The sequence below is a fragment of the Triturus cristatus genome, chromosome 2_2, assembly GCF_964204655.1.
Source record: "Triturus cristatus chromosome 2_2, aTriCri1.1, whole genome shotgun sequence".
NCBI classification, from domain to species: Eukaryota; Metazoa; Chordata; class Amphibia; order Caudata; family Salamandridae; genus Triturus; species Triturus cristatus.
Window position 1 is genome coordinate 491,659,589 of NC_140582.1, and position 26,384 is coordinate 491,685,972.

A 26,384-nucleotide genomic window follows, 5' to 3' on the forward strand; every position below is an offset into this window, starting at 1 on the left:
CAGTTTTGGCCCTTTCCAGGGCTGTCCAGTATGGGAGACTTGGGATGCCTGATGAAGAGATAAGGGAGGAGAAGTGAGTAGCACTGCCACAGTCAACGGGAACGAGTTTTGGTTTGAAAAGGGCTCTTTAGATGAGGAAAACAGGTGCACTGGAGGAAGTGAAGAGTCTCTCTCCTCTTATGTGTCCTTCAATAGTGGAGTTGCTAATGGGCTCAATGGAGAGCTAAACACAGAAGGCATTGATGTCAGAAGCCGTTGGTTGAGTCTGAGAATTTCTAGTTAGTAAAAGGCTCAAGACGAAAGAGGACGTATTCATGGCACCATCCCTAAGCTAATCGCAGACTGATCAACAGCTAACAAACAAGCAAGTTAAATTGGAGAGAAACTGGAAAACCTGGTTTAAATCCCGGCCGTGGCTCAACATCAGGTGATTTGGGGCAAATTGCTTAATTTCCATGTGCCGTGGCTCGACATCAGGTGACTCTAGGCAAATTGCTTAATTTCCGTGTGCCTGAATCTGGTTCTCTTAAAAATGACCTTGGGCTAATTAGCCAAGTTCATGCAATATATAAAAAAAATTGTAAACTATTTAACCACTCAACTATAAACTCTACATTCACTGCTATATTAAAGCAAACTGTACTCTGCTAAATATCAGGCTCCATGTATAGAATGATAACTGTAGAGGCTGGGAAACTTAGTGTTCCGAAAAGATTTTATCAAACAGCCCTCTCCTCTGAGAGTTAGAACTTGGTCGCATTCATCAACTTTTCTACATTGGCAATAATACTCCTGTTGTGCTATGGCACGAACAGTTTTGATAGATTTCTATTGTGCTTGTTCAAAGCATAATTGTATGAAGCGGCTCTCGCAATATAATCACTTGATCAAGGCCTGGTGCTAATGCAGGAAGGGTAGGACAGTATGGAAGAAGACAGGATGAGCTCTGAAGCATCCCTGCAAGGTGTATTTCAAACAGCGTAGATCGTCATGTTCATGTTAAGACGTGTTGTTCTTAACAAACACTCCTCTATGGATCCAAACTTTGCACTGTGCAATTCCTATAACTAGATATATATGCACAACTGTGACATAGGATTGCTGAATGACACATGACATTTCAGAAAAAAATTGTTCATTAAACATAGGGCCTAACAAAGCAGGTTAGTCAGAGACCTAATCAAAGCTAAACAAGAAAAATACAGAACGCACTTACAAAAGATTTGCCAACCCCAGCATGCCCATGCCCCGGAAGTCTGTTTTGGGATCATCTCCTTGAAAACCAATGTCACCCCACTGCTTTGTAATTCTGGATTTTAGTTTTTCATGAGGCTTCAAGAGGTTCCAAAGCTAAAAAATAAAAAAGAAAGTTAGTAAGCATGGCAAATGCCAAATACCTTTGTTTTACTCATTTTAACGATAATGCTTTATTTACCAGCAGGATGATAACATAGAGCACCGACCACATACATTTGGAAGCAAATGTACTTTATGATTTAGAGTGAATAACTCTATCTCACAGATTTGTATCATCTGACTACTTCTACATTTTGAAGAACAATCGAAAAAGATAGAAAGTTCTCTGGTCCAGGGAACGCACAGCACCTTGCCCCGTCCCACTCATGACTGGTAACCTTTAAAATTACTATGCTTTCATGAGACCTTGTTTTCGCGTCCTGGGCCAGAGAGAGATAGCTGGGTACAGTATGTAGTCTGCACTGTTTATTACAACAGGGGTCCAGGGGCCTTAGATAATATTTCACTTCAAATGATATAACCAGGTACTCCCATTATAATGCTGGCACTTGAATGGTAGCTTGGGCGAGCAGCCAAATCTTACACCTGGAGGTGTGAAACCTTTGAAATTACATACAAAAAGACAGTCTCCAGATTCAATAAAGGTCAATTTGCAGTAAGACTTTCAATCTGATAACAAGACTGTGAGCCTCATATGACCTGTAGCACACTGACCAGCACAATAATGGAATCCAGCACCCCAGCGTCCTGAAGTCAGAATGGTTTGCTCTGCTGATGGACATTCTAGACCCAAAGTGGCTCCCCATGCATGGCAGTAGACACTTCAGGCAAAAAATGTTCATGGTGGCAGGTCCGTAAAGCCTTCATGGCATGACATGCCACTTATGCTTCTTTTAAATTAAGACCTCCAATGGAAAGGTGAGGGGCTGTCTTTAGACGTGAACATAATGAATCTCCTACATGTTCTCTGAGTTTTCTCCTACTGTGTGAAGCATATTTCAGATTTTTTTTCCTCTTGGGGACCACCATGACATAGCAGTCCTGGAAGAAAATCACCACGAAGGAGATGGCATTAGCTGAGGTTTTTCCTGAAGACAGAGATGATTATGAATAGGCGAACTTGCTGAGAAAGTGAGTGCAGCTAGTTATGGACAAACACTTCCTTATATAGCATGTTTTCCAATGTATTGGTGACAAAGTGAAAGGTTTTGGAGACAGTCTGACGGGGTTCTCATAAAATTACCTAGAACTTCTGAAACTGCCACAATAGCCAGATGCAGCTTTTTCTCTGCACTTACAAAAGATTTCATGTATCCAATAGAAGACTATGTTCAACGACAAATGGTGGCTAGCTTTTGTAACCACCAAGAACCAGGCAATCCGCAAGAAAACCTGTTATTATATAGAAGTTAGATTGCTTTAACTGTGTGGGAATTGAGCAGCAGCTCACATCACAACTGCAGCCTCACTCCCTCCGATAGTTTACCAATCATATTTCCTACAGTCCTACTGTACACTTTGAAATTATTTTTTTCTGCCTTTTTTGTGCCTTTATTATTGCCTTGTTTTCCCTCAGCCTCAGGTTATAAGTGAACACCGCTCGGTATGAGCTAATGCTACTTGAAGGGGCAGGTTGCCTGGGGCATGTTCTCTGCCTCGAGGTTCTCTCCAAAGACAGTCCTGTTGACAGTATGCAGTTGCAGATGCTCAGGGTACCTGGCCACATAATATGTTTTAGAATTATTACCTTTCGAATAGAGGGGTTTCAGTTTAACGGGCCAAGATTGCTAATGGTCATGTATAATGTTTCACAGGTTTATTAGGTGGGTTTGTAGTGATTGACGGGGGTGGGCTGTTGTTTAAACGCCTGGTCTAGTATGGTTGATGAGGTACCCGAAGGTTGTGCTGGTGGGGGGGGGGTGTTGATGCCTAAGGGGTGGTAACAGGCCTTAGTTTAAGGGGGATAGTTCCTCTGTTCCATGGTTTTTATCTCTCTGTAACAGCTATGCACGGGGGGGGGGGGGGGGGGGGGGGGGGTTCTGACGCATTCTCTTTCCAGTCACCATGCCTAACTCGTTCAGTTGGGGTGGGGAGGGTGGGGGGCTGGGGGTTTTTTGGGTAGGGGTATGTGTTCCTTGTTGTTTGCTTTTATTTTTGTTTGTTCCGGCTTGCATGGTCTCCATCTTCTTGCTTCTCGTGGGTGTGGGTGGTGCCGGGCACTACTGCGGCCTTAAATGCGCTTACACTGTGAAGTATATGCTTGTTGTGATGTTGATGCAACCTCCTGATGCTAAATAGCTCACTTAGCTCTCCGATGGGAGTATGTAATTTGGACAGACTGAAGGTACTGTCGTTTAACGTTAAGGGCCTGAACCAGCCTGTTAAGAGACAGAAGATATTAGATTATGTTAAAAGACTGAGGGGTGATATTGTTTTACTCCAGGAGACGAAGCTTGAAGCGAAGCAGTTTTACCATCTGAGGAATAAATTTTATAATGAGGTGGTGGGTGCTGAGGCTGTGAATAAAAAGAATGGTGTCCTGATACTTGTTGCGAGGAAATCTAAGGTGGAGGTTTTATCGTCTGAAGTTAGTGCAGATGGTAGATGGGTCACGGCCAAGATGAGTAAGGATAATACAGAGTTCTATGTTACTAGCGTGTACGCACCCAACACTAGCGACCTGGTCTTTTGGGACAAACTAAATAAACACCTTGAAACTATTCCGGACAATGCATTGCACATAGTAGCTGGGGATTTCAATCTTCCAATGGATGCAATTTTAGATAGAGACTCACACTGCATCTTTAAACCAACAAAAGCTCATAAAGCTTTTCTTAGTATGTGTAAGCGCTTTAACTTGGTAGATACATGGAGACTCCAGAATCCCACTGAGAGGGATTATACTTTCTATTCTCCACCACACGACTCGTATTCCCGGATTGACTTCATCCTTATCACACAGAATGGCGTTCCTAGATTAGACTCTACAACCATTGAACCTCGTGTATTATCGGATCATTCGTGCATTTCATTAACAATTACGAATGTTAAACCATCCTCTCGTCAGACATCTTGGAGGCTGAATGATGAAATCCTAACTAGTGACAAGCACCGGTCCACAATCCAGGAGGCGATTTCCTCCTACCTTCAGATTAATAAACAGGGGGACACGTCCGATCTCATTAGGTGGGAGGCGCTGAAAAGTACTATAAGGGGAGTGTGTATCAAAATTAGGTCAGAAATGAATAAATCTTATAATGAGAAGTTGGAGGCTTTGGAGATGGACATTAGGAATCTAGAGATTAAACATCTAAAAGATAGGGATGAGATGTCTCTTGCTGCGTTGGCGAATAAAAAATATGAATATAATAAAATAGTTAGTGAGAGAGCGGGAGTCTGGCTTGACAAGGGCAGGCGATTTAAGCTTTGTGAGTCTAATAAGGCAGGTAAGTCCCTCGCCTCATACTTGAAGTTCAAGGTTCAGAAGAACTCTATTAGTGTCATTAAAGATGCATTGGGGCACTCGCATTCAGACCCTGACAAAATAACGGAGGTGTTTAGAGTTTTCTACGAGGACCTCTATGCAAAAAATGAGGCGGTAGAGGAATCTAGAATTAAGGAGTACTTGGATGAGTGTGATCTCCCACAGCTTTCGGATGAGGACCGGGTCAGTCTTAATGGTCCAATTAGCTCTTCAGAGATAGAGACTGCAATTAAACGCTTAAAAGTAGGGAAAGCCCCGGGCCCTGACGGATTCACTGCAAAATTTTATAAAACCTTCCCCTCCCTTTTGGTCGACCCCCTCCTACAGCTATTTCAAGGTATTAATAAATCGGGTGAGGTTAGAGGTACTTTGGCAGAGGCCATAATTGCTGTACTTCCTAAAGATGGGAAAGACCCCTCGCTACCGAAAAACTATAGACCGATCTCATTGATTAATATTGATTGCAAACTCCTGGCCATGATACTTTCCGCCCGCCTGCAGGGGGTTCTCCCGCAGCTGATCCATCCATCCCAAGCTGGCTTCCTTAAGAATCGTTTGTCCAGTGACAACACAAGAATTCTGGCGCACGTACTAGAAAAAGCGAAACTCTTGGACACACCGACTGCAGCAATAACACTAGATGCTGAAAAAGCATTCGATAAGGTTGATTGGTCCTTCCTCCGTGCTGTTCTCTGTAAATTCAATTTAGGGGAGTTATTTACTAGACTGGTAATGTCCCTTTACTGCTGCCCTTCGGCGCGTGTTAGGGCTGGTGGATCCTTTTCCTCTCCCTTTTGCTTACAACAAGGCACGAGACAGGGTTGCCCCCTGTCACCCTCACTGTTCCTGTTGGCGATTGAACCGTTCTTATATCATATAAGGCATGACCCACATATAGCGGGTATACCGTTTGGTGATTGCACTGTAAAATTAACGGCTTATGCGGACGATGTGCTGATTTTGTCGGAAAGAGCGGATGAAGCAATTCCGGCGCTCATGACTGACATTGAGGAATTTTCCAGAGTCTCTGGATATAAACTCAATAAAGATAAAACGGAGGTCAAACTTTTGAACAGTGTTGGGGACAAGGGGATTATTGGAGATTCTGGGCTTACATGGCAGCCTCGGTGTTTTAAATATCTTGGGCTGGATTTTGATAAGGATTTGATCTCCACGCTGAAAGTAAATGAAGACTTGACCCTGAAAAAGATTTCTACATTACTGGAAGGTTGGTCACCAAAGTTTCTCTCCTGGTGGGGTAGAGCAGAGACGCTTAAAATGATGTCGACTCCGTTGGTCAACTATCTGGCCAGTATGCTCCCTATGACGTTCTCGAATGCTTTTATTACTAAGGTGGATCAGTTGTTTGGGAATTTCCTGTGGCAGGGCAAGAAGGCCAGAGTCTCACTGAAGAAATTACAATTAGCAAAAGACAAAGGCGGTCTGGGTCTCCCCTCCTTCAGGTGCTATCAGACAGCGTTTCTGTGCAAACAGGGTGCTCAGTGGCTGTTAAAATCCCCTGCATATACACCACTATGGATTAATATTGAAGAGGCACTGGTGGATCACGCGCCTTTGGAGGCCCTCCTTACGATGGACCTGTCACACCTTCCTCATTCTAAATATATCATGCTTAATACTAGAAGGGCCTTACTTAGACTCGACCAAACGCATAAAACAAACTTGACATTTGCCAGATCATCGTTTATGTCCCTGTGGAGGAATGCCCATCTTAAACATAAGGGTAGCAGTATATTCTGGGAGTCATGGTCCAAGAAGGGCATTAATTTGGTGAAGGACTTATATGATGATAAGGCTCCGCTGCCATTCTCGACCTTATAGCACCGGCATGATCTTACCCCGATGGATTTTTATGATTTCCTAAAACTTAAATCGATTCTGACAGCGAGTAACTTCTCTCCTTATGTTCCATGGCTATTACAGCATATCCCACGATTAATACATGCTGGACACTTTGTGTCGAAGGTATATAAAATGCTGTTGCCTCTACCCATGAAAAAACACAAAAGAGTGGAGGGCGTATGGGAGGCGGAGCCAAATCTATCAGGCATATCCTTTGATTGGGAAGTGATTCATAAGTTAGCCCTTACACATAAAGTCTCACCCATCCTATTTCAGACGAAATATATGCTTCTCAACAGGGCCTTTTGGACGCCCGACAGGCTTTTCAGATGTAAATTAAGAGATTCCCCTGTGTGCTGGAACTGTCAGTCAGGTACTGGGGATCTTGCACACATGCTATTTTCCTGTTCTTCATTAGGGGATTATTGGGGGAAGATATTTGATTGCATTTCTCATGTTTTTAAGATAAAACCTATACAGGAATTTGTTTACGTCATTCTGGGGGCACTGGACCCACAAATAACAACTGACCAAGATCGCCAGCTGATGGATTTAATGTTAACAATGGCATGTAAAGTGATTCTTTGCAAATGGAAAAATGCGACTGAAGTGAGCTTTAAAATCTGGCAGGAATGGCTATCTTTCCTGAGGGGGTCTAGCAATCCGGCGCTGCAGGCTTCTACCTGGAGCCCTTCAACCAAAAAGCTTTGGAAATCATTGGATGCATCCTCCTTTCATTACGAGCCACCTTGAGAGGTATACTGTGGTTGGCCCCTCTGAGTGGGGTTGTTGTAAGGTGTGGCGTGACTGACACCTCGAGTCCCGGGGCGCTGCGCCCACACACGAAGCAATGTAATGGGAATGTATCTGTATTTGATGATGCGAGCTGGAACGGGGTTTTATTCTTCATTTCATTTGTCTTGTCACTCATTTCTATTTTTTGTATATGTACGTATGGACATGACTATTTTGATCTTTGTCTACGGAAGAGTTATTGTATTGTCTCTGTTACTTTAATAAAAACAATTTGAAATTAAAAAAAAAAAAATGATTGCCTTGTTTTCAGGAGCTCTCTGTCTTAATTTTCTGCCTAAACATTTTCTCAACGTACTTTGTTTCTTTCTTTTCTTGAATCTTGCAATAACCAATAGGGTGCATATCACAGGTCATGTGCAATATATGACAACATAAGGTATTTCGTAAGGACTTCAAAGGGGCATGACAAAATCAAAATATAACCACAATGGGATTGACAACGGGGTGAAAGGGGAGGAGAGGTGTAATGTGTACCAAAACACAGACATGCGGAACAGTCAACAAAGCCCATGAGGCCTTGCCAGGGCCAGTGAAAGAGAGGATGAGATAGTAGTGAGGGAGTCAGGAGACGAAGAAAGTAGAAGAATAACCATTCTCCCCCTGCCCCCCCACAAGGGGGCATAAACAGAACCCAAGAATCACTACTGTCCCCTGCACAAATATTTTTAACAAAAATAAATGTAATGGCCCACCACATCTGTCCAGACTTTCGTACAGTATGGGGCAGTGAAAGAAACCTAACAAAATGAAAGCTGTGCACCTGACTGTTGACAGTGTGGGAGAGGATGAGAGACCCCACCAGGGACACATCCACAAGGCAACAGTACTGCCTAGTCAGGATTCCCTGCACATACAGAGTGGCTAACAGAGTCCTCGGGGTATAGAGACCAACAACTCCTTTGAAGGGTCAGAGTTTGTGTGGCCTATGTCAGCAGTAGGTTCTGTGTCAATCTCACTGTGCCCTATGGGGCCGTTTGCATAAGAAATGAGGGCTGGGCCTCCATGCCTTGACTCTACAAGAATTTCTCCAGGTCTTCTGGTACACGGAGCTCTCTATTTTTCCCACGGATTGTGACCAATTAGGTTTCATAAGAGTAATTCAGTCTCACAGCAGGATGTAGTGATGCACCTGCATAAAGAGAACATTATGTGTTTTCCTTAGTACCTCCCACACTGATACACGATGTGAGGAGAGCACACCGTGACCACAAGGGTGTCAAGGGTAGCCCATGCCTTACATTCAAGCCAGGTTGTGCAATACTTCCGAACAGAGGAGGGTGCAGTAGAGTGGTGTAGTGCAGTCAAACCTTCAGACTCGCAACCCAGCAGTCTTGCACCATCAGGTAATTCATGACCTCAGTGGGAGATTGTGAAGCATGTTCGGAGCAGGCAATGCCATTTGCTCGGCCACATCTAGGGCAGGGAATTGGGGAAATTGACTCACTGCTCAGAGTGCCAGTGCAATCACAAGGGTGTTATTGACTTATAAACAGAAAGAAGATTAATGGGATGGAATGCAAGTAAAAAAAGATTATAGCATTCAAACAGAACAAAGAAAGCAATTCACCTCCAGTAACTGCTCTTCGTGTGCTGGGTTATGCGAGTCATATGGCTGCTTCCTTAGGTTTTCAACATCGAGGTAGAGTTTTTTATAACCAGATATCTGCAAAAGGCATACCTTAAATTTTGGTTTGAACCTGGAAAACAAAACAATGTTATATTTTACCTAACAGTCCATCTCTAAGTGCTTGCATAATATTATGTTTGGTTTAATAAGTCAAATATGTTATACATAACAAAATGATATGTCTGCAGGTCCATCTACTAATTACATATTTTGCCTTTTATCTAACCCTCCTGACCATCCCTTTGCAAATAAGTGCACTGGCATGGGAAAGATGGAGTTCCCTCCAAATCTATATTTTTTTGAGTGGAGATGTTTGCAACATTCTTTCACTTATCAATTACCCTTTTCTCCACTTATTTCTTAAAATATATTTCCTCTTTCTTCTCTGTCAAGCTATCATTCCGCCTGCTCCACTTTTTCAGCATTGCTTGGTCTTGGTCTCCCTCTCTTATTTTCTCTCCCCAATGGAGCTCTCTAAACTCCAATTTTCTACTGTTTTTCCGCTCCCTTTTTATTCTCTTCATTGTTTCTTAGATATCAGTCTTCCGCTCTATTCACTCAGTACTTTCTTCCCCCTAAAATTGTTTTCTCTTTTGCTCTACTCTGCTCACTCTAATGGCTTTTGTTCCCTTTTTTTTTTTCACTTTCTTCAGTGTCTCTCCTTCTTGTCTAATTATTTAACTTGTCTCTAATCCTTACTCTTCTTGCCAATGTCTGACTCTTTCTTCCTCTCTGGTATCTGCTTCTTTCTCTTCTGCTCCCCTATATCTTTCTCCAACACCTTACTAGTGTCTCTATGTTTCCTGATCATAAGCCATTTACTGTTACTTCTTCCAGCTCCCCAATGTCTGTCTATATTCCTTTCTTGCACATTTCTGGTTTACTCTTCTCCTGTCCATTTTTCCACTTTCTCTTTATTCCCTGCTCTTCAAGGTGGCTCCTACTACTAACTGTACTGCATTTACTTCCACTTCATCTTTCTAGGAGTTTTCTAATTCTTCTCCTTGCTTCCCTCTCCAGTGCATCACTTTTTCTTTTCCTCTTATCTCCCGTTATTCTCTTCTCTTTATTTATTACTACTCTCTATTTTGACTTTTTCTCCACATCCTATCTTGATTGCAGGGTTTTGCTCTCTCTTCAGCACTTATCTTATTGACTTGACACCTGTAACTGGATTGCTCTTTCTCACTAGTCTCTTTGTTTCAGCATCTTGCTAAAACAGAGGCACTGGATCAGTCTTTGAGTTTGTGATTTTATTCTACCTCTCTCCAACGGTTTTACACCTCTATTTTCTATTGGTCTCTCAATCTCTCTACATTCTCTCTTTCTTTCTGCTCTCCAGCTCACATAACCTCACCATGCCAATGTTTACCGTTCTCCTCTTCCTCTCCTCTATCTTCAGGGTATCAGAATCTCCCACCCTTCATCTCTTATATTTATGTTTATCCTCGGTCTCTTTCTACAGCCCCCTTCTACTCCTTGCATGAAGTCTGGAGGGTATGCTGCCTGGGTCTACAGCCTTGGGAGAGCTTTACACATAAGCAGCATTTCCTAACATTGGAAATGAATAAATTGAGCAGAATTTGCCAGATGACAAGAGAAAGAAAGTTGCTATGGAGGCAACAAGAGGAAAGTTCGGGCATGGGGAAAACAACATGAGAAGATGCAGGGCAGAAATTTGGTGTGAAGAGATAGCTTGGGAGTCAATACATAAAGGAATGTGGTGAGTAAAAGTACATCTTATACATGAACAATAAATTATGTAAAGACATTTAATACCCATGTCCTAACATTTCTCAAATGTGTGATAATTTACTCTGCTCACTAATATGCGGGAAAGTGCACAAAAATGCACGAGGGCCATATGTGATGTGCGACACTAGGCAGGATTGCCAAAGTAACCCTGCTTAAATGCCAGTTACAAACACGAAAGCGACCTCATGTTGCATACCTATGTTCCAAGGAAACAATCTGGGAAATTATACAGTTTCTTGGACAGGAAAACTGTAAAACATGATGCCACTCACAGTTTACTAATTTGTTTTTAAATAATTACTGGCTATTTTAATGTATAAAACCCATTTTGCAATTCTGTAACAGGTTACGAACTCACAAGCTGGGTTTAGAAAAGCATAAAAAATTCACTATTTGGGACGGGCATGTTTAAGGCATCCTTTCTAAGTAGCTATTTGTTATGGTATGTATCAATGTTTTGCAACTGAAATTCGATCACAAAACATTGCCAAGTTGAAGTGTTAACACATTCACAAAAGGGAAGCGGACACCTAAGGAGCTCTTCCACCATGTCAATGTAAAAAAAAGAAAATTTGTTGGGGTATGGACAGTGATTTCAAAACTAACTTGAAAACAAAATCTTTCTAGATGCAGTCAGTTTCCTTTAATTGGATGGCATACAATTGCAGTTAGTCACAATTTGCGGCCTATCTCATGAATACTGATAAAGTAGGTGGGACATTGGAATCTCTTAGTTTGAAAGGCATTGAAAACCAGGAGTTGGTAGGAAATCTGGAGGAGTTTCTTAATCTTCTACGCACACGACACTCAACTAATCCTCTTGCTCACCGAGGACCCCTCCAACTGGATGAGAGGGAATTGCCTCAAACTCAACTCCGACAAGACAGAAGTACTGATCTTCAGGAAGAACACTTTTGTTTGGGACCACAGCTGTGGCCAGCAGAACTCTGACCAACACCCACACTGACAGACCATGTACGCAACCTAGGCATCACCCTCAACACCGAATTGACCATGAAATGACAAGTCAATGCAGTCACCTCCTCCTGCTTCCACATCCTTCAAAAGCTTCCCAGAATCTTCAGATGGGTCCCAGTCAACACCAGAAAAGCGTCACTCAGGCCTTCATCACCAGCCGCTTCGACTACCGAAACACTCTCTAGGCCGGCATCTCCACTGAGCTCCTCAGACCACTCCAGTCCATACAGAATGCTGCAGCTAGACTCACCCTGTACCTCCTCAAGCGGACCAATATCACCCCACCTCAGAAATCTTCACTGGCTCCCTATTCAGAAGAGATGTCAGTTCAAGATCCTCACACACACCTACAAAGCCCTACACAATCAAGGACTGTCCTACATCAGCCATCAACGGAATTTCCATCTACCCCACAAGACACCCGCGCTCCTACTCCTTGCCTGTGCGCACACCCAGCGCACCCGTCACAGCAGGGTCGCTACTTCTCCTACATCACCAAGACCTGAACCGACCTGCCCCTCCACCTCCAACTCCAAACAGCACCCTCCCTAGTGGACTTCAGAAAGAAGCTCAAAACCTGGCTTTTCAACTGAGACAAGGCACCCTAATAGCTCAGATACCCCTCGGGGATGACTGTGCTGCTCTATACAAATGCCGACCGATTGATTGATAAATTAAATTTAACTAGCTAAAGGTAGCTTGATGAAAATAATTCTCCAGCAGAGACAGTACTCATTCTTTGGGATAGGCAGAGAAAAGAGCAATGCGGAGGCAAGAGCTGATGGGTCACAAATGGATGGAGCTAAAGTGCTAATGTCCTTCTTTTCCATACGTCTGAGGAAAGAACTACACATTCATATAACTGAAGTAGCTGGCAAATACCAAAGACTTTGTACACCTATTTTTCCAATTCAATAAGAAAGAATGGCTGTGTGCTAGGGCAAATTTTCCATCCTGATTCACAGCATTAGTATACATGGACTTATATTCTTGCAAAGTGCAAATATGAGCCCAATTTCGTATGTGCAAAAGGGGCTGGAATGTGGTGGCTTCTGAGAAAGGCATTCTGCAGAAATAAGTGGACACCTATAATCCTATACCACATGGAGATAATCGTCCACCCTTGAAACAGACACAATGTTCCCCTGTCAAAGGAAGAAGCCTATTCAAAGTGTGGAAGGGACGGTAACACTACCATATTTCAGGAGTGGTGGGGTGGAGGCAGGGAGAATGGGCTTCTTCATGGAGAAAAATATTATCCTGAGGAGAAATAAAGCAAAAGGCAAACTCAGATTAATTTTTCTACATCCTTTATTCATCAAGCATAATTTTTTGCACTTGTGAATGAGTATTCATGAAAATCTACATCTACCACAGATTCCAAGTGTACTCCTGGGATCCTTTGTGAATACCAGGAATGGTGGAAATTTACGGCATACATTTCAGCATTTTTACTTCGACCTCATGAATTAGGTCCAACATGAGACGAGGCAACTATTCTTCAAAGAGTCTCTTTTACAAAAGTAACAATTAATCTAAGATGTGGTCTCTGTGATATCATTTGGGTAGCTGAAAGTTTTACAGCTTGAGATGCAGACAACTTATAATGTGTGGTTCCAGGAGCCTCACCTGATACCAGATGAATTATTAAACCAATCATGTGATCATATGGAATATCCATGAGGAAGAAGTATCTTTTCTTCACTTAACACACCTTGCATCCTTTTGGGGATTAATCTTTTTTTCCTTCATTACATCTGTTACAGATTTGTCCACATCAATTCCACATTCTACTGCAGAACGTAGAACCTAAAAATAAAATGAAGTGACAAAATGTAAAAGTCAACATTAACAGTGAATATTTTCATTTAAACTACTGCTAAGTCTCTCAGACATTCATGGTAAATATGCTACACAATATTTTTATCTACTCTAATATTCTCTTTGGCCTGGAACCTCGTAACACTGATAAAACTTCATAAACATATCCAGAAAAAAGAAGGGTTGCAAAAAATAAAGTATTATATTCCGTTACTTATCAATGTGCAAACTTTGTGCTGTATTAAATGTATGACTTTCTGTGCAACGTGCCAGTGGCATAACGAAAGTTGAAGCCCCCCGCTAGGTACACAGAGGGGCCACCGCTACGGATTTAATCCGGAGCTCTCCTGTGTGAGTACAGTGCTGAGGGGGCCCCTGCAGCTCGGGCCTCTCCACACTGAGGGGGATGCAGGGGCCTGTGTTACGCCCCTGCAATGTGCCCAGTCAGCAAAGACAACTCAAATAAAAGACAAGTGAAACATGTGTAATTGTCCCACTTTATCTTTAAAGCATCTGCAAGTGTTGTCTGTGTCACTGGTGTAACCGACAAATAAAATGTGTTTGGTAATTGTTCTTACCTTTACACTACCGACTACCCAACACGAAGGCAACCTGCTTCACCTCAGCAATTATGCAAATAACACATCAAAAAATATTTCAGTGGGGAAATAGAGAGATAAAATGGCAACTTGCATATACCACATAGCTTGAAGGAGCCTCATACTATTCATCATGTGTTGGGGCTCTCACTCTTTGCATCATCTCCCATAACAATGCCCAAAATATGGGATAGACAGCTGCAGCGGCATTTAATGAAAGACATGCTGAATGACAGGGTACTGCCAAGGGCTCATTCCTAGCCTCCACTTATGCCAGGCTGAATTTATGTCTTCTTGCAGTTTAGGTTTTGGAAAAGAACAGCAACTTGGGGAGTGTTTTTTGATTAGAGAATATACTATTTTGTATTGTGGTGAAAGCAAATAATGGCCTTTTCCTGGTCTGAAACTTAGTAATGGGTTAATCAGTGAATTTCTGGAGGTCATGGTCTTCTACTGTGGCTTATTTCTGTAGTCGTGCCCATGGCTGTGATGTGTGAAGTCCTTTCAGCTGCGTCCTCACAGCCTCACCACTAGCCACGATCCAACCAGTGTATCACTGCTGAGAGTTCATGGAGGCAAGAACTTTTGCCAATACAAGCCACACATACCATCCTGCTCACCAGACGCCAATTCCCCTGCTGCGTCTGGAAATATGAATGCCACCACCCAACACCAGACCTTTCAACCACAGAATCACTGTAGGAAACCGCCTCCCTGTACAGTGTACTAAAATGAAGTACGCTATGTAGAGAGTGCGAGAGATCCTGAAAAGGTAGGTAGAAGCAAAAGTAGATAATACTAACTCTCTTTTTGTGGTAGCGTGGTCGAGCAGTTAGTCTTATCAGAGGGAAGTGTTAAACATTTGTTATAACTCAGTGGCAATAAATGAAACAAACACTTGAAAAATAAATCAGAAACCAATTTATAAAAATAACATTGATTTTGATAACATTTTTAAGACCATAAACACAGTTCTAGGATAAATACTTTCAGAGTTTTTAAGGTTTGATAAATATATCACTTCTATGCACAATTAGGCACCACAGGAAACAATGGGGGAAAAGCAGAATATTGCATAGAGATGCAAGCAATATTTTCATGTAGGTCACCTTCACATTGTAGGTTGATGTCAGGACCAGGACCAAAGTTCCAGCAGAAGAAGTTCGGGAGCGTCCAGGATTGGCCGGGAGCAGTGGGGCTGAGATCTTGGAAGCTGGTGCGCCAAGACGAAGGGGGGCACTTGCAAAAGCACTACAGAGGGATTTACAAGCAAGTCCGGTGGGTTTCCTTAGAGGGAGGAGTTTGCAAGTGCCTGGGGACCACAGGAGTAAGGCTGGTTGTTCGGTGCAGCGGCTGGTGGGGCCTGGTGCAGAGCAAACAGGTAAGCCGGGTGTTGTGTATCTTGAGGTGCTCGTGGTCCGGAGCAGCAACCTACAGAGGTGATCTCAGGACAGCTGGGCCATTCAGGAAGTGGGTCTCTGGTGTCTCGACATCCCTCGAAGGGTGATTGCGTCAGTAGCTTCGGGAGTCAGGAGTAGACTCTTCTTCTCAGTGTTTGCCGTTGGGGGTCTTGTACCCCGGGTATTGGTACGCCGTGGCTCTGGTAGGTCCTAGTGTCTCCAAACTTGGTGGGTAGACAGGTCTGACCCTCCGGAACTGTTGTGCCTTTTCTCGCATTGATGCTGCGTTGAGGTCGTCGGGGAGCAGCACATCGACAAACCAGATACCATGGAATCGGTGCCTGCGGTGTGCAGGGGAGTGATACCTTCACTCCAAGGGAGCTTCATGGCGATTTGTCGAAGGCTGGAGGTACTCTGGGGTTTTTGGAGTCCTTTCAGGTTTCAGGACGACACAGCAGCAGCGGCGGCTATAGATTCCTGGGAGCAGCAGGCAAGGTTTGGTGCCTTTTTCTTCTTCTGAAGGGCTTCGGTTATCGAGCAGTGGGTCTTCTTTGTCCTCATCTTCTCTTGTCTGTTGTATCTGCAGTTCAGGTTTCGGGGTGCCACCTAAATACTGTATTTAGGGGTGTTACAATGGGCTACCTACCTTATAGGAGTCTACACCCTCTAGTGGCCACTTCCTGTGGGAAGAGGCACTACTCTAGCCCTGATAGGAGGTTTTCTCACCATCTCAAGATGGTTAAATTTCAGGAGAAGGGTTCACCTAGTCTGTCCCGCCATAAAGATGGTACAGACTAAGTGGGGACCCTCCTCCTAATCTAACTAAGTTTCCTATCTCTCCTCCCGCCAAAAGTGGAGCACTATCTGGAGGTTCCTGGTTGGATTTTAAAGGCGGCACTGCCTTTAAAGCTTCCCGTCCAGGAAGTCCATCCTGTCCTGGAGGAGGTGTGAAGCACCTCCACCCAGAGCAGGCTTTGTCTCGGTCTCATGAAAGCGCAGGCGCTCACCCCATGAGGTCAGAAACATGCCTGGCTGTGGTAAGCTGGGGCAAAAAAGTCAGATACCACAGCTCTGCTTAGTAGATTTTCAGGGGCCCCTCTAAAAGGGTCTCCTGTGTGAATTTATTAATAAAATCGCACATTGGCATTAGTGAGGATTTATTAAGACATGATGTTGGGTACCGAAGACCATAGAAATCAGTGAAGCCCATAATGGAGCTAGGAAACTCGTGTAGACAAGTATTCAGCCCATGCTCTCTTTATTGCTTCCCTTTGCACTTACAACATCTCAGAATGGACTGGACATTGTAGGGGCAGATCTGCTCATGTTGATATGCCCACACATAGGATATAGTGCACCCTGCTTTTGGGCTAAAGGCCTGCAGCAGGGGAGACTCACCTAAATCCCATGCAGAGCATGGGAGGTATGGCACACAGGGTTGTGTGCCATGTCGACTCTTTGGATTTCTCTGCAACAAGACATGCAGCCTTCAATGGCAGAGTGCATAGCCTTGGTGAGGGGTTCCTGGGGTGGCACAACCATTGCTGCAGCCTCAGAGGACCCCCTTCAGTACCCTGGACAGCAGGGACCCAGTACTCTATAGACAAAGTTGCATCAAAAGCCAGGCAAATGTTGTGTGTGTGTGTGGGGGGGGGGTACTGAAACAGAAACCCACTTTCCTACAATCACTAAAAGAAATTCTGGTAACAACACAGATCACTAGGAGACAGATATACTTCTTGTTATTCTCGGGAAATAATAGACACACTCACAAAACATTTTGGGCCGATTTAAATTTTGGCGTCCGCCGAAATATAAATCCCATTATATCCTATGGGATCTATATTTCGGAGGACAGGATATCTGTCAACGTTGTGACGGAGTAACCCATCCTTCAAGATCTAAATCAGGCACTTTGTACTGCTCACAAGAGCTAGACACAGTGCTTAAACCCATTGAAACGTCTACATGTAGGTGTAGCCTATAAAGCGTGTCAAGTTCAGACTGCAACTATAGCAGAGTTCTGCATTAGGTAGAAATGTATTTAAGCGTGACACCATTGCATAGTAACAAATCATTCAATATCATAGTAAATAAAAGTAGTATTCTATTACTAAAGATAGAACAAAAGTTAGAAAACACAATTGAGGAGTGTTGTTTCTGAACTAGAGGTATTTAAGGTCCAGAGGCATGAAACCATGTTGTGTTTGCAAATCCTGCGATATGTAAAATCGCAGAGTTTAAAACATACATAAAAAAATACTAAAACCATTTTACTAATAGGAAAAGCATTTCTGACAGGCAAAATGGGTTTGGTGAGCCACACTGATTCGCAAATCGGAAAGGGTTCTAAAAAATGGCATTACTCCATTCCGAATCGCAATTTGGAAGGGGCATTTCTTCTAACCACCATTCATTATGATATGCTTCAATAGTTTATGACTGCAATTGGGGTTGCAAACCATTGAAAAATTACAGACATCTTACATCTAGTGGTAACTCATACACAAAGGATAAGGGGTCCCCTTTGGATTGCTTTCCATTGGAGAACTGGGTTTGTCCTCTCAAAAGGAAAACTTTATTTATGCATTTATTTCAAGTAGCAACTGTTCCCTTAAGGACCATGGCTGCTTTAAAAAATGTTCCCATTTGGGAATGCAAATAAATAGATGGTAGTCTGTTCTTCTTTGCAGACCACTGCCCCATGTTTGTAGCCCATTACAAGGTGTTGCAAATATTGACCTGCCTAATTAATATTCATTAAGCAAGTAATTCTCTGACTGGCTGAAGCTGCAGATTTGGAAAAACAACTGATTAGTACATAGGATTTTTTTGCAAATTCTAAGACAGGCTGCAAAACTTTGGGGTGCAATTTGCGGTAACTCTTTGCGATCTGTCTCCTTGTACATTTGGCCCCATTTCTAAACGTATTTCACTGTCCAAGTGTAAGCTTTGACTGTTCAACTTGACTATTTTCTAATTTAAAAAACAGAAGTACTTGGCAAGTCTGAATGTGACCTTTTATGTCGAGGTCAGACATGTCAAGATCAACTGTATCTGACAGCTATTTGGGACAGACACTATAGACCATATTATCATTGGAAACCAGTGTGTAGAAAAACAATTGGCTAAAGCAAAAAACACTAATTGTCTTAACGCTGGCCTACGTAAACCACAGGTCAGTAAGAATCCACGTTAAATAACATGCCTTCTAAAAATGAACTGGTAGTTGGTGGACGTCACACAAAATGTAAAACATAACAATTATTTATAGCAGGTAAAAATGGAAAGGGCATCTCTGCTAAAAATGTAACTTTTAATAAAAATAAAATAAAAAAAAGTCTTTTAAAAAAGAAAAACCGAGGTAATCTGACATTGTAGTGAATTATATGGATTACAGATGCTAAACAGAAGAAATCTGGCGTCAGGCATGAAGGTCATGCTAGCTAAGCAAGATATGAACATGTTTGTGCTTACTGGAGGGTCCCGGTTCTGGGTATTGGGTAATTCAGAAGAGTAAATCAAACTACTTCTTTGTTTACGATTGCACTCATGGCACCAGGTGATACACCTAAAACAGCATTAGTCTGCACAGGCAATACTGTGAATGAGGTCGAAATTATAAAGGCCAGGAACATTCCTAGATCTGCAGATAAGTACAATCCTGATATGTTGGAGTGAGTGGCAGTACATTTTTATTTGTAGAAAAACACCTTGAGCAAAGATTGAACATCAATGTGGGGAAGAATACACTTGCTATATAGAAAAAAAATACTGTGGGAATGAGTTCTGGTGGAGGTAAAATTCATAAGGAAATCCAACACAACAATACTTTGGTGCAGTGTGGATATTAAGCCAGAAAGGCTTTGAAGGTCAAACCAAGTAACTTAAATTTTGAATGTACGGCAATCTAGAGTTCATGAAGAACTAAGGGGTCGATTATGTTGGCGGGCGGATCGCCACCGCCCGTATGGCGGTGGCGATCCGCCCGCCAATTCCCCCCGCCCGCCTACCATTTACCCCCGCCACATTACGATGGCGGGGGACCCCGGCTGATGGAAAGACAGTCTGCCGGTCGACTCGTCGACCGTGCGTAAAACGTGTTTGATATGGTGGCGGTGTCTGCAAGACACCGCCATCCATATCAAGATGATTGCGGAGATCAGCCTTTCCATAGCGGCAATGCCGCCATGGAAAAGGCATGCGGATCCTGCATTTGGGGGCCCGTTGCGGGCCCCAGGGTGTTGGGGGGTGGGGGTGCACATGCCCCCCCCAGCATTTGCATACACAAGGTGGCAGGCACCGCGCGGTGCCTGCCACGTTGTGCATGCAAATGCATGACATGCATTTCTGACATTGCGGCGGGTGCTGCTGACATCACCGCCCACCGCAATGTTAGGAATGCGGGATGCGCCCGCCAGTGTGGCAGGGGCATCCTAATGCGTACGGCGGGACAGCCGCACCTATGGCGGGTGGTCCCTTTAGCCATTGCGGTGTCCGCACGCCATCGCAATAGACCCCTAAGTCCTGCTGAAATGAAAACAATGAAACTCCATCTATGATCGGGATTTTGCTAATCTGTAACATCTTTTTATGACAGGGATAAAGGACGCCCTGTGAGGCTGAATGGGTTGCTCCTGCTCATATCTTCAAATGTATGCACATTAACCTAAGATTTTCTGATGACTTTCGAAGACAATAGAATCTGCAGGGTGTCCATAGTAAATATAGAGGGGATAAATAAACACAATGAACCGAAATTGAGGGGCAGCATTTGCAAATGCATTGGCAATACTACATGGTGTACCTCCAAGTCAGCCCACAGTCTGAACCATATTTTTTAAGATGTATGCTTACCTTACTCTTTGAACATTCTAATGAATTCTCTGTGAATTAAGAAAATAAAACAGGATATGATAAATACACTTTAAAACAATGCAAAAACCATTAAAACATGTGTACATTTAGCAACTGTACCCTGAACAAAGCATTCTTTTGGTTCTGATATTTTTCATATTATCCAAATACACATTTCATAGTGAAATAGCAATCCCTCTAGTTCAAACAGATTCATCAAAGAGCCTTAGTTGGGAGAGGACAGCTGATGTTCATCTTCAGAAACCTCTCATACATGGACCTTTCGTGCACAGGGGCATTTGAGCCAGAGTCCGATGAGGTGCAGAGGGAGCAGGATAGCTGAATGAGCCGTACCAAAGATGGGTCTAGTACAAGGACTGCAGCGCGCGCACACACACACACACACACACTGTGGATTCAAGAGTGGGGCTACTTCAATTGCACGCCAAACTCAGATGGGGTCAAAGCCTGCATTCATCCTGATGCTCAGCACTTCCTGTCCTTTTCTGCCCCTTCCTAGGATTTAGGAGTCAGAGAGCAACAGGTTGATGCTCTCCATCATTTGAGCCCTGGAAATTCTAGCATTATGCGACTTAGCGCTGGAGGACCTGCAGTGGTCTCCTCACCTCACACACCCAATGCACGATGATACACAGTGGTGTTACTGGGATTTCAGCAATAGCAACGCAAAGACACTATAGGCCTTTCAGATTTGCAAGTAGGTAGTCAGTAATTAAATACAGTGATCTTAGTTGATAGACATCCCTCAAAGTAAAAACCAAATGTGCTAAAGCTTTATGCAGACTTTGCCTCAGCAATGAATATCTTGTGCTAAATTAAATTAGATTCATAAAGGTTTTACATGTTATTGAACAGCTTTTGATTCAGTGACTCAAAATACTGTGGGCATAATATATGGTTTTAGAGACAGATGAAGAATTTCAAATGCTAGTTAGGCAACAATAGTCTAATAGTAAAATGGACAACAGGCACCGCAGAAATGGGAAGTGCACAATGTGATTTTTTTAAACCCCTGTGAGTTAAAACAGGAGTGTATTTTATACTGGTTGCACAAATATAAGTTTGTTAGTGCTCCTGTACAGCCCTGGGGGTATGACAGAGTTTTCTGATTTAATTAACTTTTCATACTTTATGTACGAAATTCATAATTAATGTGTCCCAACTCTCCATACTGAACAGTTGAAGAAGTGATTAATGACACTAGTAAAGCAATAACTGCACCACTTGCTAGGCGGTGCACAATTTGTGAGCTTCCCAAAAGTCTTTTAGGCCTTGGTGCCTGACTCAGCATCACATCACAGGAGAAAGGGCAAAGGTGTTTCCTTATGTGTGGGTAGTCACACTCCCTGCAAATGAGGGAATGCCTCCTTGACACTTTCTGCACAGTGGGTGTTAAAGTAGGGGCCATACCATGCAAGTGACTGCGAACCCTTCTGTTACACAATAGTGGTACACTGGTGCAAAAATCAGGTGTAAACACCTGCAGCATCCACAGCACTTCCTTAATCAGGCCTAATGATTTATGAATTAACAGGAAACGATTTTGATTGTAATTTACTACTTTGTTCTTATTTTTTTTAAACTTGTGGTATGAGAAGAGAATGTACAAAGGTGGTTTTTAAACATGTAATAGAACTTTAAAATACAAATACAGCCCCTTGAAACATGTGAACGAATCAGAAAAAATGCGAGCGATCAAAATGTTTAAAAGTAATCTTCATACACACTCATCAGAACAACGAAGGTATAGGAGGAGATAAGATAAATACCTGGCACAATATATCTAGTTTACAAAAAAACATAGATGTAATTTCCATGCCACTTTAAACCACTCAACCATTTTGGTAACCCATTCTAGGAAAATGTGCACAGTTTGGGGCCTATTAGGATGGCGGGCGGATCGCCACCGCCGGCCCTGCAGTAGCCATCCTTCCATGATTGACCCCCCGCCACATTAGGATGGCTGGGGGTCCGCAGCGGACGGGAAGACCGTCCGACGCTTTTCCGCCGGTCGACTTGTCGACTGTGTGGAAAATTGCCACAATATGGTGGTGGTGTCTGTAAGACACCGCCAACCTTATCAGGATGCTGGTGGAGAGCAGCCTTTCCATGGCGGCGTTGCCGCCATGGAAAGGCATGCGGTTTTCGCTGTTGGGGGCCCGTAGCGGGCACCCAGGATGTTGGGGGGGGGGGGGGGGTGCACGTGGGGGGTACCTATGGTACCCCCCTGCATTTCCATGCACAAGGTGACAGGCACCGTGCGGTGCCTGTCACGTTGTGCATGCAAATGCACTACATGCATTGTTTACATTGCAGCGGGTGCTGCTTACAGCACAGCCTGCCGCAATGTAAAAAATGCGTGATTCGCCCGCCAGTTTGGCGGGCGCATACTAATTTGAATGGCGGGTGGTCCCTTTTGCCGTTGTGGTGGCGGGCAGACATAGTAATAGAGCCCTTTGTGTTTATAAGACTTTCTTCATGAATAAAATCTTTCACACTTCTTTCCAGTCTTAAGTAAATCTTAGTATTTCAACCACAACTAAAATATTTCCCAAAATGTAACCCACTGAAAAGAAAAGGCCATTCTATATTATCGTTACCTATCATGTGAGTCTGTTTTGCACCATTTGTACCGTCCAAAATACGTTGTAATTCGCATTTTCCTGTTAGATGTCGCCATATCCATTTCAACCAACATCTCAAGAAGTTCCTGTAAATGTACTGCCAAATGTATCCAAACATGTTCTATACAAATTAAGAAAAAAAAGAATTAATCAACGTGTCATTAAACCCGATGGTCACAGATTATGAAATTAACAGTTAATATTGTCAATGCAGTAAAAATTAACTCATTGCTTTCAATGTTTTAAATGCTCCATTAAACAAGCACCTTCTGATAAAACCTCTGTGGCACCAAACATGGAATAGCAAAGCACTTCTTATCAGATTACAGTTATTAGCAGCCAGAAAGATAGCTCCATCTATTAAATGCTTACAGCTAACATCTCCTACAACTTGCGCGCAACAAGCTCAGGTCCTGATCAGGCCAACTCTACCTTCCATTGTTCCAAAAGCTGTAAAAATATTAACTTTACATTCGACATTGGTTGCATTCGTATTTACAGGTGCTCAGTTATGCAAAACAGTAGTTTGAAGAAAGAAGTAATTTTTCTTAAAAACACAAGAATTATGGGCACACTAATGTCAAATCAATAAGTTTGGCGATGCCACAAGGTGAACAATTAGTGGGAACTGAAGATCACATTTAATGCATGTTGGACCGTTTCAATAACATACACATAAAAATACAAATGTTATGACTGAACATATAATTTAGAAATTAGACATCCAAGCCCATCACTCCATGAGACTCATGACTAGCAGGGGTGTGTGTTGGTTTAATCAGTGAAGAGCTGGCGGTATAGGAAGGTTTAAAATGCCTCATTAAAGAATATTTATAGTGTAATTATCGTAGATTAAGAAGCAGGAACTATCAAAATTGGAGTTTTTAGACTACATTTTTTTAAGTATTAGACCCTGCGACAAAAAACAAAAGGGATGGGTAACAGTTTAAGAAACCACATAAAAATAAAAACAAATAATATTAATACATTTTACATCAAAAAGGCTGAATATGCTCTCTTTAGGACTAAGCAACTGTACTGAGAAGATGTACAGAATCTAGGAAATAAACAATGAACCAATAATTCATCCCATCATTTCACTTATCTGGAATATAGGCATGGCAAACAAAGAAATTACTGAAGAATTTGCTTTTTTTTTTTTATGAATGTCCATATGAAAACCTTGATAGATGTTAATTGTATGAAAACTTGTTAGGATAATCTAGACTTGCCCAAACTTAACACAGAGAACAAAAAATCATGTGACAAGGATATTTCTTTAAAAGTACTTCAGTCAGTTGGCACTGTAAATCTCCAGGTCAAGATTGGTTGGCTTTGGAGTTTTATAACAATTTTAAGACAGAACGAGCACCCTTTCTACCCTTACTTCCTTCTCATCATAATGATTGTATCAAATGCAATTAATTCGATAATTCATTGCAAAAGTCCTGTACCACTCTATTGCTGTGAAATTAATTACAATAGGCAGGTCAATAATTCACTCATTATGGAGCTTCCTTTCGTTGTCTCTAATGTGTTGTAAATGCGTTTATTAAGGGTCAGATTCACATAGGTAGCTTTTGAGTAGGTTTACTACTTTTCTGTATTTACAAAGTGCACTTTTGTAGTGACTTACACTATTGTAGTAAACTTACACTTTTATATTAAGTCCAGCACTATGCACGGCCAACCACTTGTACTGAAATACCCTCCCATAGAAAATAATGTAGGTATGGACTTAAAACACATAGGAAATAACGTTAAATTACATTCCATTATTTAAAGTAGTTAAAAAAATAAAAATATATAAATTAATATAAACATAGTATGTGTTATTTAATTATAATTAAAATGTAAGTGAGCGTTTACAACAAAATTGTAAGTCACTACAAAAGTTCAGTTTGTGAATACCGAAAAGCAGTAAATACAAAAGTGTAAGATACTTTTGTGACTCAGGCCCTATGTGTTTTTAGTCGTCATTAGACTTAGATAATATAGTTTGTTTTTATCCTATTAATATTATGTTATGCCTAGACTGGCAGTCTTTTTTTTTTAATCTTTATTTGCTAGTTTCTCGAGCAAAGCGATACATGAATTGAATAAACATTGCTGTGATACAGAACACAATATAAAGACAAGGATTAATAAAAAAATGTGCAGAAGGAAATATAAATGATAACTCTCCACTGTCCGTTAGATCCAATCTCGAATGCAGATTGTAATACCATATCAGACGTTCTTCACCGACCCTGCAACCCTCCCCCACCCAGTATCTTATATTTTGCGATGATAGCAGCTGGGTGGCATCAGAGCACACAGGCGACGCTTAGTTTTGAGTTGTTCCATCTCCCAGCATGTTCTGAATGTGGTGTTGTAGTGTGAATTTCTGTCGTCCCTCAACCCGCTCCCATTGGGACTATCCCATGTTCCTGTTGTGAGGCATGTGAGGATTGTGCGGCTGTTGTGTAGTTTTTTAACGGGCCCCATATGTCTTTGGGGTGGGAGGTTCTGGGTAAAGTACTGCTATACAAGTCGCTGTTAGTGTTGCAATATGTAAGGCTGTTTAACCAAGTTTTGAACTTGGGAGCTGCTTTGTTCACCCATCTGAGTGGTGACTTTGGCATCTTGGAGCGGGGTTGCCACGCTGCCTCCCCGCTCCAAGACCGCCAAAGCCATAAGAAACCACTTGCCACATTACGACTTTTTTAGTCTCTGTCAGTCGGTTATTTGGCGGTCCCACTACAGTGCCAATTAAAAAGGCACCGCAATGGGAACGTCAAAGGCAGTTCCTCAAATCCACACTTTTCATGGCGGGATCACCACCATGAAAACTGTGGCAGTGAGGAAACTAGTAATATACTTGGCGGTGCTGTAGCAGCAATGCCAGCATATTACTATCCTCGCGTATCCCTGGTAATAGCAGCGTTTCTGTGGAGGTCCGGCCACTATAGACAGAATATAGCGGCTGGACCGCCACCATGACGACGGCAGTCCAATAGACCACCGTAGTCGTAATAAGGCCCTAAGTCAATACGGCTAAATGTTTGAATATACACTACACTTAGTAAAGCATTCTCTGTGGTGAAAAAATAAAGCTGCAAACAGGCAAGAATCATAGCAACTCTGCTGTGAATTAAAAATGAGTAAAACCACAATTTAAAAAAAATATACATTTGTTACTAATTTACCCTAAGTATGGACACTTCTACAAGCTCTTTAAAAACAGAAACAGATCCAAACAAACATTTATCAAGAGAGAAAAAACAGCATATGAAAGAATTG

At 42.5% G+C, this 26,384-nt stretch overlaps 1 protein-coding gene across 1 annotated transcript in view; it reads right to left on the bottom strand.

Annotated features, from left to right (window-relative positions):
• Nucleotides 1-26,384, bottom strand: part of ELMOD2 (ELMO domain containing 2) — a 165,587-nt gene that overhangs the window by 112,103 nt on the left and 27,100 nt on the right. The window contains exons 2-6 of the mRNA XM_085641603.1: nucleotides 23,079-23,223; nucleotides 20,458-20,486; nucleotides 13,495-13,589; nucleotides 8,988-9,117; nucleotides 1,217-1,350 (exon numbers count right to left, since the gene is read on the bottom strand). Of these exons, the coding sequence (XP_085497729.1) occupies nucleotides 1,217-1,350; nucleotides 8,988-9,117; nucleotides 13,495-13,589; nucleotides 20,458-20,486; nucleotides 23,079-23,220 (530 nt within the window). The 5' untranslated portion in view covers nucleotides 23,221-23,223. The remainder of the gene's footprint in view (nucleotides 1-1,216; nucleotides 1,351-8,987; nucleotides 9,118-13,494; nucleotides 13,590-20,457; nucleotides 20,487-23,078; nucleotides 23,224-26,384) is intronic.